Genomic DNA, 16415 nt, shown 5'->3' on the forward strand with positions numbered 1-16415 from the left:
TTGTCCACATAAAAAATTAAGACTACAAGTGTTCAGAAGACAATCTTCCAAACTAGAAAACTCTTTAAAACATATTAAATTGAAGACATAATTTTCAAATACAAAGCATGACATTATTTCTATGGTTACTTTCTTTTTGGGTTTTCTTTTTTTTTTTTTTTTTGAGACAGGGTCTCATGACTTTTCTAACCAAAACACTAGCCATCTTTGGCACTGGAAATGAATTTACAGGTTGAGCATCCTCAATCTGAAAATCCAAAATCTAAAACTTGCTAAGTACCAACATGACACTCAAAGGAAACGCTCATTGGAGCATTCTGGAATTCAGATTTTCGGATTGGGGATGCTCAACTGGTATGTATTCTGCAAATATTCTGAAATCCAAAAAAATCCCAAATCCGAAACACATCTGGTTCCAAGCATTTTGGATAAAGGATTCTCCACCTGTATCCCTTTAAGCGCCAGCAAACAAAAAGCACACATAAATGAGAATGTTTTTAACCAACATCCAAATATTACAGTTTAAAAAAGCCACCTCTAGAACTGACCTGATAATTTCCCCCACTAAACATGCCAGCAAACCAAATTTAAGAAAATATGTTTCAATGGATCTCAAACTATTAGTTCTATTATCAAAAAAATTTAAAACACCAACTGTTTTAATGCTAATATGTCCTAGGGAAAAAAGCACATACATTTTTAAGTGATATACAACCTGTAACTTCTAAGTATTTTGTATAACCTTTCTACTAACAGAATTACCAAAAAAAGTTCCAGTAAGAGTATTTAAGAAAAACTTAAAAATAAGATACTTTGGTCAAAACTGTGTAAGTATTTTAGCAATAGTTCCCTGACACAGATAAGATTCCCCAGTCCCCAAGCATTATTACTATAACTATACTTGATAGTACTACTATATTTAAACTTACTACATTTATGGTATATATTCCTATATACTCTAACTCAAATCCTTACCCTACTTAAAAAAAAAAAATTAACCCAAAAGGTTTTCAAAACTGTACTAAAAAAGTCACAAGTTAATTTATGTTAAAATATTTTGCTTACTTTTCAATAACTCCACTGAAATTTTAAAAAGAATCTTGAATTATTACATTACCAGAAGATTAAGGGTCAGCATTCAAGAGCAAACTGTTCAAGATCACGCTATATTACAAGAACTCTAATTACGCAGGCTCTAGCTGTTCACAACCTTAAAGACATTACCAAAAAATAATAATATTATTAACTACTTTGTTAATCCAAAACCCCAGGCATTGTATATCAAATGGCCATCCTACAAACAAAAAATTATTTCAATGACTCTAATATAACTGAATCTGACAAAAACATTTGGGAGACGATGAGAAATCAGTGGTCTGGATAAACTATCTGCACACCTGGAAAAAGGAATACACATATACAAATGTACATACGTACACATACGCATACGTACACGTATGTACAAACGCATACATACACATATGTATACATATATGTATATATCTATACATACACATGTGTATACATACATACATGTATGTATACGTATGTATATATACATATATACATGTATGTATGTATACGTATGTATATATACATATATACATGAATGTATCAAAGCACATGTATAAATATATACATACGCATATACACATACATACACATATACACATGCATACAATACAAATACGTGCATATGTAGATATGTATATGTATATACATGTGCATGTGTACACATATACATATCTACATATGCACGTATGTACATGCGCATACTATACATACATGTATCACATATGTATATATTATATATGTATGCATGTGTGTATATGTACATGCATATTACATATGCATGTATGTGTATATACGTATATGTGTATGTACACATGTATATACATATATGTGTATATATGTATATACGTGTGTACACATATGTGTGCATGTGTATATATGTATATGCGTATACACATATGTATATACATATGCACATACATATATGTATATACATATGCACATGTGTATACATGTGTATACGTATATACATATACATACGTAATTTGTGTATATATACGTATATATGTTAAGGGGCAAGTAAGAGACTCATATTTAATGCTTTCAACTTTCTAAAGCTTTTAGGTCAACAGTTTTTTTTAACATACAAATGTGAATTTTAAAAACTTGAAAGAAAATCCAATAATATACATAGGAACAAGAATTTTTGAAAACAAGTAGTAATAGCTAAATTTCTGCCAGAAAGGAAAAAAGTTATACAAAATGCAGACTGAATTGGGGCGGTGGCGGGGGGGGCGGGGGGCATGGCAGGACAAAAATCAAAGCTAAAGAGGTAATTCTGGGAGTTATTCAATTCCATTATCTGCCCTCAGAAAAGTAGCCTAAACCTGCCAAGTAAAGAAAAACCAACTCTTAAGACTTTCAGAGAATAAGAATTCTGAATTGTGAAACCAACATAGCTCAACATTCCACAAAAAAATACTGCTTCGAGGACTGTTAAAAGGAGGATGAAACTAAATAATTCAATACTTCCTATAGCAGGACTCAAGCTCATTCACTTCATTCAGAATCCAATTCAAACAGACGGTGCGAAGTTATATAATGTCAAGCTTTATATTACACACCCCACTGGTATGTTCAGACTCACAAAGATGCAATCAAGAACTATATGCGGTTGCAAGCACATATCAGAGAATGTTTTATTTTAATGTTAAGGCTGATGAATCTTGTCCTAAGCAGGTAGGACCTCACAAGCACTGAGTCTGAAGCAATGAAGACTTTTTTTTTCTTTAGTTTAACAAACTACTTAATCATTCATCAAATCACCCCATATATCATGAAGCCCCCAAACATAGTGAAGCTTCACTAGTTTTTCTTTTTTAGCATGCATTCAAACATCAAGTAATGCACAACTTGCCAAAAATATTTGAAAATGGTTAATTTTTTAAAATTTAAACTCGTTAGTGCATAATAACTGCAGAGTTTAATATTACAATCTGAAATCCAATGTTAAGCACTATTCACCGTGAATCTATCTGAATATGAGCATTCTAAGACATAAAATCAACTAGCATTTTACACATTCTCAACATAAAACATCGGATTCCATTTATTTTTTCATCACCATAAGCAAAAGCAATCGATTTGGCCAAACTTTTCCAAGTGAATTATCTTTGCAAGCAATTTTATCAATCCATGTTAGACCAGCAATAATCCCTCCAAAACAAAATAATGCTCTTTGAATTTAAATCATGTTTAATCTTTTGTAATGACAACTTTGACAGCAGTCAAATATTTTTAAATAAAATACTTTAAATACTCAAATTGGGAAAAAAAACTTTTAAGGCAGGAGACCAACAATTACTGACGCTTAAATCTTTCCAGAGCTAGTCACTGTTCATTTTTACAACAATAACTGCAATGAAGCCAATTAATACCTATGTAGTCAAAGTTTAATTCAAGTTTTCTGTATCGGTCAAAGGGGCCGGGCTTACTGAAAAGCATTATTTCCATTTAGTTTTCTGATCATTATATGCAATAAAACTCCTTATTATTACTTGTAAATAAAAACAAATTTGTAATTACAGATAAAAAAGAATTGATGACTCTGCTAAACCAAGCTACAGACAAAAATTCAGAACAACAAAAAAATCAACTTAAGAATAAAATGTTGGACTTACTTCAAACTTCCGTCTCAACTGTAACAATAAAGCTAGGTGTCAAATGCAAAGCTATGATTTCAGCTAGAAAAGAAAATGTCTAACGGATGCAACACCCATAGCACACACTCCAACTTTCACGGTCCCAATTACGAAGAAAGTATTCAAATATCATTGCAATAAGATTTTGGTCAGGAAATATAAATTGATGCCTAGAGACTGAGACTCCAGCCTTTGTTCAATAGCTTAAGGATGGGTAACTAAATGTGCCACAGGTTGATAAGCATTTACCAGGCTTATGCATGCTGCTTCCAAGCTTGTGAAAGGTACAAGAATTCTATATGCAAATAATCTTGGGTAATTTTTTTTAAAACACCACTGAGCTACACACTCCGAAGGAAAGGCTTATTCACGGCTACTATTTATTTCCATGTTTACCTCTACTCCCTCCCCCAAAACCCCCCCCCCTTCACTTTCTCCTCCCACCCTGTCCCGCCATCTTGGGCCGATAGGAGCAGCCATTACTTAACTAAATGACAGTGCCAACAACTTTCCACACAAATAAACAGAGACTACACCCCGAATCCTCCCCAGTCTCCCCTGTCAGACACGCAGGAAATGAGGCTCCAGGAAGAGAACACATTTACAAATAACTACGGTATTTCTATGCCAAAAAGACCCAAAAAGTAAACAAGTCACCTAACTTCAGGTAACACACATTGCGATCGAGATACATGTCAACAGCCCAATGCAAACTCTTCACCGACCTAAACTCCGTGAAACTTCCCCCTTCTGGGAGCGGGGACACAAGAAAGCCTAAAACATTTGGTTAGCAGTAGGCATCACGAACAGCCTGCTTGAAGGAAAAGAATTATTTTAAACCCGTGAGAAGCAAGTGAAGTCCGGAATTTGGGGAAATCTGAACACATTCACGATCCCTTGACCCTAAACATGCACCTCGAAGATCATCGGCCTATCCCCAAAAAGCTGTAAAATAGCAGGCAGTTTTGTCGACCCAGTTGAGCCCGGCCCCAAAGCGATCCCGTCTCTGCTCCTCCAGCTACAAGAGGAAAAGAGCAATTTAGCAAGGGAGCAAGCTGGGTACCCGTGGGTGGGGGGAGAGCAGAGGCAGGAAATAGTTTTCCGGAAGCCCCTCGACCATCGTCCGCGGCCACAATGAGCGCAGACCCGGCCGCCGGGCCCGGGGCGAGCGCGGTGCCGGCCGGGGAGACGGTGTCCGCGCTCCGACTCCCAGCTGCCTTACCTTGCCCAGTAGGGCCTTCGTCCTGGCGCCATCTTCATGAAACCTCACGAACCCGAAGAGGCGGCTGTGGGGAGAGACACAGGCTACTCGTTAACGCTCCGGGAACGCCACCGACCCGTCCCTGCCCGAGCCCGAGGCCCCGGCGGAGGCGGCGCGAAGAGCGCCAAACCGAGGTGCCCGCCCCGCCGCCGCCAGAGACAAGCCGCGCTCGGGCCTCCCGGGAGAGCGGCTACTGCCCGTCCGGAGCCGACCGGGCGAGTGACGGCGGCCCGTACCTGTCCAGTCCGCCGAGCGCCTCCCTCTCCTCGGCTGTCAGGCTGGGGGACGCCTCCTCGCTCTCGCCGCTCGCTTTTCCCGCCGCCATTTTCTTTTCCTCATCACCGAAAGCGGCGGCGGCAGCGGCGGCGGTAGCGAGCGACACTCCGCAGGATTTCATGGAAACGCAGCGAATTCACAACTCCAACGCCGACACCCCCCCCTCGGACCGGGGCCCGCAATGACGCCCCCAATCTGCGCGCGGGACCAGCACACCAACTTTATCGCCGCCTCCTCCTCCGCCGCGGGCGGCGGCGACGAAAAATCCCAACGCGGCGGCGGTGAAGGCGGCGGCGGCAGGGGCTGCGAAGCCCCCGGGTCGGCAGCGGCGGCTTTCGGCTGTAGGGTCACATCGCGGGGTTGGGCAAGGGGCAGCCACGGGCGGGGACGGCGGGAACGGCCGGAGCGCGCAGGGCTGGGGAGCACTGGGGGGATTCGCTGGAGACACAAACTTCCCCGGCACCAGCACAAAGTTGTTGTAATTGTGTCACACAGCGAACCCCACGCCGCCGCCGTGACCCCCCCTCCCCGCCCGACTGGCGCCACCAATCGGAGCGGCCCGCACGACTCACGTGACCTTTGTTGACTCACGTCAGCCGTGGCTCCACTTAACTTGCTAGCTGCCCGAGCCCCGCCCACCGAGGCCGCCACCGAGAGGGGAGCGGGACGCAGGCCAATTCTGGCCGGTGGTTGGCTCCTGGGCGCGTCTGTCGGGGGAAGGGTTGTCACCGAGAGGGAGCTTCCTGTTAGGTTGTGCTGGTTAAATACACTGGGGCAGAGAATGGAGGGTCCGGGCCGTGTCACCTCGGGAACCACGGCGGGGTTTGGAGGGGGAGGGGAGTGGTGGGGAAGGGCGAGGTCCGGCAGCGCCCGCGGCGGGCGCGAGCGGCGGGCGAAGACGCCAAGGACGGCCTTTGCCTGCCTGGGAGCTCTGGGGTGTGCCCAGACCGCAGCTCCGGCCGTCCCGCGCGCGCTCCAGGGGTCCCGGGACCCCACAGGGCCTGGTACAGGTCGCGTAGCCGGGAGGCGGTACACGGCCCTCGACCTCTGTCCTCCGAAGAAGGCTCAGACTTTTGGCACTGCTGGAAATAATGGCCTCCGCGAGGAGTGCGCTTGGGGAGCGGCTGCCGGCCCGGTGCCCCGCGGTCCGGGTGCCGCCCTAGGCCAGACCTGCGCTGGCAGCCCCGACCACCTCACCCGCGCCGAAAGTGAAGGGGGAAAGGTTGCCCTGACCCCCGCCCATACGCCCCAGGCCGGAGGGAATGAAGAGTCGCCCGCGGGGCCTGGCTTGCCGACCGTGGCTCCCCACCGCCAAAGGTCTGTCTGTTGGCGGCACTTGGGGCCAGATTTTCGTGCTGTGTTTACCCTGTGTCTTATCAGTAGTTCATTACAGTCTTACAAGAAAAAGCAATGAGAAATTGTTAAGCGGGATCTGCAGAATGTTGGGTTCTATTGCCGTGATTTCAGTGGAGCCTTCTTACAAAAGTAGGGACTGCTTGTGGACAGACCTGAGAGAAGACATAATTAAATCCTCATCACAGCTGGAGGCCCAGGAAAGCCTTTCTATCCCCCAAAACCTGCAGGTTTGTAACCCCTAGACAACAGTAACACTTTGTTCTGTCTCTCAGGTGCAGGGGAAAGGCTGTAGTCTGGCTTTTAATCTTTAGTATAAGTGGAAAAAAAAAAACAGGCCTTTCGACTACTCTTCTCAAAAGGCAAATTTATTTACTAAGCTGTATGTCATAACAGGGATAGGAAAAAATTAATGGACACGTAAAGACGATTCTCTTTATAAACGGAGTTTTGTATATTTTCAATAGGTTTTCCGCCTGTAACCAATAAAAATGATATATTTAAACTTGGATTTCAAAATATGACAAAGACAATTCAGTGCTGACCCAGTAATTCCTACCAGTATTCAGCGGGAAGCTATGGAAATCCCAACTGATTTTGCACAGTTTTAAATTGTTCCCCTGAGACTAGTAACTAGACGAACAAACTGTAGTTTTGTATAGATTATAGTTCATGTTTAATTACTTCCTCTGAAACACCTTTCCCTTTATGATACTCCATTTTGCTTGAATGAGTGTGTACAAAGGGCCAAATCTTTTCTACGTCTAAATTAATACATTGTTAACTTGGTCGCAAATGGTGACATTCAAAGCCAAGGAAATTTTGACCCCACTAATTCGCTCGCACACTCTCTCATACACACACACACACACACACAAACACACACACTTGAACAAACACAGATAGACATTTTGCTGGTATTTGACTATCTCCCTGAAGTTGGCAGTTCCGGGCTCAGGTCCTTTTCAAGGATTATAAAGTTACCCAATCCCGGCCGGGCTCGGTGGCTCACGCCTGTAATCCCAGCACTTTGGGAGTCCGAGGCAGGTGGATCATGAGGTCAGGAGTTCAAGGGCAGCCTGGCCAATATGGTGAAACCCCATCCCTACTAAAAATACAAAAAGCAAAATCAGCCGAGGTGGCACACGCCTGTAGTCCCAGCTACTTGGGAGGCTGAGGCAGAAGAATCGCTTGAACTCGGGAGGTGGAGGTTGCAATGAGCCGTGATTGTGCCACTGTACTCTAGCCTGGGAGACAGAGTGAGACCTCATCTCAAAAAAAAAAAAAAAAAAAAAAAAAGCAGCTGAGCGTGGTGGCTCACGCCTGTAATCCCAGCAGTGCTTTGGGAAGCCGAGGCGGGTAGATCACAAGGTCAGGAGATCGAGACCATCCTGGCTAACACAGTGAAACCCCGTCTCCACTAAAAGTACAAACAATTAGCGGGCCGTGGTGGTGGGCGCCCGTAGTCCCAGTTAATCGGGAGTCTGGGGCAGGAGAATGGTGTGAACCCGGGAGGCGGAGCTTGCAGTGAGCTGAGATTGTGCCACTGCACTCCAGCCTGGGCGACAGTGAGACTCCGTCTCAAAAAAAAAAAAAAAAAAAAAGGGCCGGGCGCAGTGACTCACTCCTGTAATCCCAGCACTTTGGAAGGCCAAGGCGGATCACGAGGTTAGGAGATGGAGACCATCCTGGCTAACACAGTGAAACCCCACCTCTACTAAAAATACAAAAAATTAGCCGGACATGGTGGCGGTCGCCTGCAGTCCCAGCTACTCGGGAGGCTGAGGCAGGAGAATGGCGCGAACCTGGGAGGTGGAGTTTGCGGTGAGCCGAGATCGCACCACTGCACTCCAGCGTGGGTGCCACAGCGAGACACCACTGCACTCCAGCCTGGGTGACAGCGAGATTCCGTCTCAAAAAAAAAAAAAAAAAAAAAAAAAGGCTACCCACCCTCCACTCTTCAACACCTTTCTTTCTGCTATTACTATGTAATAGCAGAACAGCCAGGAGTGGATGCAATGGGTGGGAGTTGGAGTGAGGCAGACCTGGATTCGAATCACACACAGGCTGTGTGACCTTGAGAAAGTTACCTGTCCTCTAGGCCAGTGCTCTATGTCTATTTCAACTGCAAGGATCTATCCTCCATCATCAAGCATGGGACAAATTTCCTATGGTAATATAAGTCCTTGCATCATACACATGTTACATAGTGTGTTATCTGTCAAATGTATGTAAAATAGATATGGAGCCTATAAGGTTTAGATGTTTAACTGGAGAGAGAAATAGGGACATACAATAAATGATTTTATAATAAATTTCCATGAAAAGTGAATCTGAAAACCCCACTGGAAGGCAGAGTAGTGCAGCCAAAGGAGCATGAATCATAGAATCATACAGATCTAGGTTCAGATCCTACCTCTACCACTTGATAGCTAGGCAGACTTGAACAACTTAGTCTAATTTGAGCTTCAGTTCTCTCATCTGTGAAAAAGAGAAAATACAGCCACTTTATAACATTATTTTAGATGCCATAAGGTAGGTAAAGTGCCAGACACATAATATAGATTCAAAAACCTCAATAAAATAGGAAGGCTGGAATTTCCAAAATTTTTTCTTGCCTTCACAATCTGGGTTCTAAATTTATTATTACTCTACCCATCACTTCCTCCTTATCCCTCCACATCCTCACTATAAGCCCAACACATAAGCAGTCCTAAGTACTTTATAATTGAGGCATATAACCCCAGTATTGCTACATCTCTCATTTATTCTAAACTTCGGCCTTATAAGCCAGGCACGGTGGCTCACGCCTATAACTCCAGCACTTTGGGAGGCCGAGGAGAGCAGATCACCTGAAGTCACTAGCTCCAGACCAGCCTGGCCAACATGGTGAAACCCCGTCTCTACTAAAAATACAAAAATTAGCCAAGCGTGGTGGTACATGCCTGTAATCCCAGCTACTTGGGAGGCTGACGCAGGAGAATCGCTTGAACATGGGAAGCATAGGTTGCAGTGAGCCAAGATCACGCCATTGTACTCCAGCCTGGGCAACAGAGCAAGACTCCATCTCAAAAAAAAAAAAAAATTCATCCTCATATCATTTAGTACTGATTCTTTTTCATAATTGTAAATACACCAGGAGCTGGGGAAAGTTTAATCTGAATTTAGCAAATTAATACGACTAATATATGTATAGATAAATCAATATTATAAAATTATATAAAATCTAGCTAAGTCAGATTACAGACTAAGTACATAATTTGTAGCAGTATTATGTTAATATTTGTGTAAGTACCATCAACTAATTAGAGGAGGAACCCATTTAAGTTATAGGAAAATAATGTGACTTTCTTTTAAACAACGTAATATTTAACCTGAAGCACTTAGGAATATCTAGTGTGTTTATAATGTCAGTGCCATATAACCTTTACAAATAATAAAAACTCACATAACAGAGTCATAGTTTATCTAATCTTATCAACAGAACTATACATAAATGTCACAATCAAAAATAGTTTCAAAAAAATTTACCAGTTCTTCCCATACTTACTTACCATTGTCATAGAGACTATCCAACTGAAGCCAGAACACAAAAATGACAGAAATAAATATAGGGTTACGTTTGAGCAGAGACAGGGAGCCAAGTATAAATGGACTTTCAGTTATTATGAAAACTTCAGTTGTCAGAATAGAGCTAGGACTGCTAGGAGATGCCTGGACTCTTACCTTCACCAGGCTCTAATGAGGCACCTCACATCCCACCCCCGTCCCCCAACACACACACACAACTGCAGTAGGCAGCCTGGACTTCCACCCAGCAGTTATGAGGGGTCAGTACCCCTCCCTGCTGAATTAATGTCAGAGTCGTCAAAACTTTCATCACTGCCCAGTGGTATACTACCACCCCGCATTGTATCAGTGGAGGGGAAGCAATGTAGGGAGCAATAATGAGGGACTCCTACAGCGCCCAGCTAGGGTGAATGGAGGCCTCAATCTAGGCCTAGCAGAGAGCCAGAACTCCCATCCCCACAAAGCAATAACAAGGAGACATTACACTCATTGTCAACCAAGATTGCATGGGAAACCTGGACTTCCACCCACACCTGGCAGTAACAAGAGAGTGCCCCCTTTCCCCCGACCAGAGTAATGTCAGAGGAGGCCTGCTAAAATACAAGATTTAAAAAAGATCTAGAGTCTTGGCTGGGCGCGGTGGCTCATACCTGTAATCCCAGCACTTTGGGAGGTGAAGGCAGGTGGATCAACTGAGGCCCAGAGTTGGAGACCAGCCTGACCAACATGGTAAAACCCTGTCTCTACTGAATACAAAAAAAACTTAGCTAGGCGTGGTGGCGCATGCCTATAATCCCAGCTACTTGGGAGGCTGAGGCAGGAGAATCGCTTGAACCCCAGAGGCAGAGGTTGCAGTGAGGCAGTGAGCCAAGATTGTGCCATTGCACTCCAGCCTGGGCAACAGAGTGAAACTCCGTCTCAAAAAAAAAAAAAAAACTAGAGTCTCAGAACACTGCCCAAAATATCCTGGTTTTAATCAAAAAAATTACTCATCGTAGCAAGACCCAGGATAATTTCAAATGAGAAAGGGTCAACAGATGCAAACACTAAAGTGAATCACATGTTTAAATTACCTAACAAGGGCTGGGCATGGTGGCTCACGCCTGTAATCCCAGCAATTTGGGAGTCCAGGCAGAAGGATCACCTGAGGTCAGGAGATCGAGACCAGCCTGGCCAACGTGGTAAATCCCTGTCTCTACTAAAAATACAAAAATTAGCTGCACATGATAGCGCACTCCTGCAATCCCAGCTACTACTTGGGAGGCTAAGGCAGGAGAATTGCTTAAACCTGGGAGGCAGAGCTTGCAGTTAGCCAAGATCATGCCACTGCACTCCAGCCTGGACAACAGAGTGAGACTCTGTCTCAAAAACAAAAACAAACAAAAAAACTAAAAGACCTCAGCAGAGCACGAGGAAGTTTCAGAAAAAAAAAAAAAAAAAAAAAAAAAGATGATACAGAGAAGAATTGTTGAGCAAGTGGCATCTGTGGCCTATTGTCAGGAGGAGATGTGCAAGCACTTCTGCCCACTGCATCTTGGTACCAGAATCTCCAAGGAAAATATATATAATTCAGCCAAGCCCCAGGTAGAATAACTTTACTCACATAGAGAAGACACACAGCAAGACCGGCTTCAGTAGTGGACATTAGTCCCCCCTGGCCAACAGGTCCCTCCAACAGCCAACACACTCCTCTTGTGCTGCAGCAGGAAGATCTCATCTGCTCCCTGCAGGGGACAGATATGCTAGTGGTGTGGCCCAGATGCCATGTGACACACATATTTAAGCGAAACGAAGGAGCACACATTGAGTCTAAAACAAAGGCAGATATTCCCACACAAGGTAACAAGTCTATTACAGGCTATGAGAACTCTCCATCCCTCGGTAAGGAAGTGTTCCAGGCTCAAGGCCTATTCTCATGTGGCTGACGGGGGCAAAAGACTGCACCCATGGAATCAAATGAAAATTTTAGAACGAAAAAATAGAATGATCAAAATAAACATCACATATGGGTTAAATAGCAGAACAGTGGGAACAGAGGAAAGAATCCATGAACCTCAAGACAGAACAATAGGAAATACCTGGCTGAGCAGGGTGGCTCACGTCTGTAATCTCAACACTTTGGGAGGCGGAGGCGGGTAGATCACCTGAGGTCAGGAGTTCAAGACTAGCCTGGCCAACATCGTGAAACCCCCTAACAAGGGCTGGGCATGGTGGCTCACGCCTGTAATCCCAGCAATTTGGGAGACCAGGCGGAAGGATCACCTGAGGTCAGGAGATCGAGACCAGCCTGGCCAACATGGTAAATCCCTGTCTCTACTAAAAATACAAAAATTAGCTGCGCATGATAGCGCACTCCTGCAATTTTTTGTATTTTGTAAAAATACAAAAATTAGCCGGGCATGGTGGCACATACCTGTAATCCCAGCTACTCAGGAGACTGCGGCAGGAGAATTGCTTGAACCCGGGAGGCAGAGGTTGCAGCGAGCCGAGATTAGGCCATTGCACTCCAGACTGGGTGACAGTAAGACCCTGTCTCAAAAAAAAAAAAAAAAAAGGACATACCCAATCTGAACAACAGAGAGAGAATATACTGAAAAAATAAATAGAGCCTCAAGGATCTGTGGCACTGTAACAAAAGATACAACACTTACGTCATCAAGTCACAGAAGGAGAGGAGAAAGGGAGAAATTGGGCATAGCCAAAAAAAGTACATCAAGAAATAATAGCTGAAAACGTCCAAAATTCACATCATCCTTGTAATTAAGCTACTCTTACTTGGAGAGTTGTATAAATAAATTCTATACAATAATCCAGAGTGATGAGTGCCATGACCTATGCCCAAATTTCTGTGGGACCACACAGAAGAGGCATCTTTGTCAGCCTAGAGGGACCAGGGAAGTATCCTAGAGATTAGAAGATAGGCCGGGCGCGGTGGCTCACGCCTGTAATCCCAACACCTTGGAAGGCCGAGGCTGGTGGGTCACCTGAGGTCAGGAGTTTGAGACCAGCCTGGCCAACATGGCGAAACCCCGTTTCTACTAACAATTCAAAAAAAATTACAAAATAATGAAATAATAAAATACAAAAAAATACAAAAATTAGCTGGGCGTGGTGGTGGGCGCCAGCTACTCGGGAGGCAGAGGCAGGAGAATCACTTGAACCCGGGAGGCAGAGGTTGCAGTGAGCCAAGATCGCGTCATTGCACTCTAGCCTGGTTGACAAGAGCGAGACTCCATCTCAAAAAAAAAAAAAAGATAGATTGGTAGGAGCTGGAAAGTGGGTATAGGGAGGTTTACATTCCAGGCAGAGGCAGCAACATACCTGCAAGCACACAGAAGGCTAAGAATATGGGAGTTCTGATAAATTCAAGAAGTTGAGTGTGGTTGCGGCCAAGAGGATAAGGGAAAAATCAGGAGTTGAGGCTGAAAAATTAGGGAGCACCACGAAGAGTCTAGAATGGAATGCTGAAGAATCATGCGAAAGTTTACAGTGGATTATTAAAAGATTTTAGAGAGAGAAATAATAATTGTAGGGTTGCTATTGGTGTTCCTGCTGTTGCTGTAAACATATTTGCTTTCACCTGGGCTCTGCACTTGGCACCAAGTTTAGTGAATACTGGCTAGCTGGCTGGCAACCTGACCCTTTTGCTAGACCAGGCGTCAGAAAACCATACCCTATAGGTCAAATCCAGCCCACTACCTGTTTTTATATAGCCGTTTTTATCTCAGATGAAAACTACATGAAATTCCATTTTTGGTCTCCATATAAAAGGTTTCATTGAAACACAGTCATGCTTATTTAAGTATTATCTATGTCTGCTTTCATGCAACAATATAGAATGGAATAGTTGCAACAGAAAGTGTACATGGCACTCACATCATTTTGACCTGCTGCTCAGTTCCCTACAAATCACAGCGATACTGTTACAACTTGGCAGTGTTTCCAGTGCGGTACATACAACACTGAGACTTTTAAAAATTACCAGTGCAGGCCGGGCCCAGTGGCTCACTCCTGTAATCCCAGCACTTTGGGAGGCCGAGGCAGGCCGATCACAAGGTCAGGAGATTGACAACATCTTGGCCAACATGGTGAAACCTTGCCTCTACTAAAAATACAAAAATTAGCCAGGTGTGGTGGCACATTCCTGTAGTCCTAGCTACTCTGGAGGCTGAGGCAGGAGAATCGCTTGAACCTGGGAGGCAGATGTTGCAGTGAGCCAAGATTGTGCCACTGCACTCCAGCCTGGGCGACAAGAGCGAAACTCCATCTCAATAAATAAATAAATAAATAAATAAATAAATAAATAACCGGTGCATACCTATCATGTCAAAACAAGAGAGAAATATGGACTTCAGATATCATGCTTTTAAGGATTATTTTGTTATTAAATTTCATGGCAAAGCATTTATTATGCCATAACACTATAGCTTTGCTAAAAGAATATAATATATGTCAACATTATTAAACTAAGCACTCATCACAGTATTCCCAACTGCCAGAAAAGCAACAGAGAGAACAATTAGAGAATTTAAAACATAATATTTCATCACAGCAGAATTTCTTCATAAAAATAAAAAATGAAAATGAGGGCTGGGCACGGTGGCTCATGCCTGTAATATCAGCACTTTGGGAGGTCAAGGAGGGTGGATCACGAGGTCAAGAGATTGAGACCAGCCTGGCCAACATGGTGAAACCCCGTCTCTACTAAAAATACAAAAATTAGCTGGGCATGGTGGTGCGTGCCTGCAGTCCCAGCTACTCAGGAGACTGAGGCAGGAGAATTTCTTTAACCTGGGAGGCGGAGGTTGCAGTGAGCCGAGATCACACCACTGCACTCTAGCCTGGGCCACAGAGCGAGACTCCACCTCAAAAAAAACAAAACAAAACAAAACAGGAAAAGCTGTTCAATTGAATTGTGTTTGATTACAATGGCCAAATAAATATGTCCAGAGAAAATAAATGGAAGGCTTTTAGCTAATAGCTGAAGGCTATTAGCCTTTCAGGGAAAACAACTGCTTGAAGAGTGAGGACATTGGGAGCAACATTAATAGTCAAAAACAAGACAATTAACTTTGAGTGGTTTTCCTTGGCTCTTTATGAGTTAACAGATATTACTGATACATTTCGGTTGTTGTTCATTAGAGGAATCAATGCTGTGTTTGAAGTAACTGAAGAATTAGCCTCTGTTGGCCATACACAGTGGCCCACACCTATAATCCCAGCAGTTTGGAAGGGCAAGGCAGGTGGATCACGAGGTCAGGAGTTCAAGACCAGCCTGGCCAAGATGGTGAAACCCCATCTCCACTAAAAATACAAAAATTAGCTGGGTATGGGGGCAGGCACCTGTAATCCCAGCTACTTGGAAGGCTGAGGCAGAGAATTGCTTGAACCTGGGAGGCGGAGGTTGCAGTGAGCCGAGATCGTGCCGCTGCACTCCAGCCTGGGTTACAGAACAAGACTCCAGCTCAAAAAAAAAAAAAAAAAAAAAAAAGAATTAACCTCTGTGAATAGTCTGCATGGAACAACTAAGGGGGAAAATATTTTCAAAAAAGCTGAGAATGCACTGGTTCAGTACAACATGAAGTGGAATCTTCTAAGATGTGTTACAACTGATGGTAGTAAAAATATATATGGAGAAGAAAAACACTTACTTGAACAAATTCACAAAGGTTGTGAGAATGTAAGGTGTTTAAACCCTGTGGCTATTCATAGTATTATTCGTCAGTAGTTACTTTGCAGTAATATTTGAGTCTATCATGTGTTATTGAACCAGTAGTGTCAGTGATAACTTCATTGAGTCTCATGGATTTAACCATCATCAGTTTGGTGAATTTTTGTCAGAAGTGGAAATGAATATCCAGATTTGCCCTATCACGTAGCAGTTTGATGTCTTAGCAGTGGCAAATTTCTATTGTGATTCTTTTGAGCTTAAGACCAAGATTGAAAATGTTTTAATTATAAGAGCTGCCCTGTACAACTATTATCAAAAGGAAATTAGTTTTTGCTGCAGACTTGATAACGTGTCTTCATGAATTTTACCAGTTATAAGGCAAAATAACACTTACGTGTGAAATTTATACCATAGTAAAGTCATTTTGATGATAACTAACATTGCTTGAATTACAAGTAATGTCAAGCCACTTTATACACTTTCATGCTGTCAGAATTTAAAACAAGAAGTGAATTGTCAAAAAAATTTTTAAGTGAATTATTCATTCTTATATAAATTTGCAGCAGATATA

General features: G+C 43.4%; 1 protein-coding gene across 17 annotated transcripts in view; it reads right to left on the reverse strand.

Annotated features, from left to right (window-relative positions):
• The window catches only part of KDM6A (lysine demethylase 6A), a 234358-nt gene extending 228594 nt beyond the window's left edge, over positions 1-5764 (reverse strand). For 9 of the 17 annotated variants that reach the window (XM_073013780.1, XM_007991466.3, XM_073013777.1 and 6 more), the window contains exons 1-2: positions 5211-5476; positions 4936-4999 (exon numbers count right to left, since the gene is read on the reverse strand). In XM_073013780.1, coding sequence (XP_072869881.1) covers positions 4936-4999; positions 5211-5371 — 225 coding nt within the window. In that variant the 5' untranslated portion in view covers positions 5372-5476. Of the gene's footprint in view, positions 1-4935; positions 5000-5210 lie in introns of all 17 variants that reach the window. The other 8 variants (XM_007991469.3, XM_007991468.3, XM_007991464.3 and 5 more) reach the window with 2 other exon arrangements.
• Between the last annotated feature and the right edge of the window lie 10651 nt (positions 5765-16415).

Source organism: Chlorocebus sabaeus, chromosome X (assembly GCF_047675955.1).
Source record: "Chlorocebus sabaeus isolate Y175 chromosome X, mChlSab1.0.hap1, whole genome shotgun sequence".
Taxonomy (NCBI): Eukaryota; Metazoa; Chordata; class Mammalia; order Primates; family Cercopithecidae; genus Chlorocebus; species Chlorocebus sabaeus.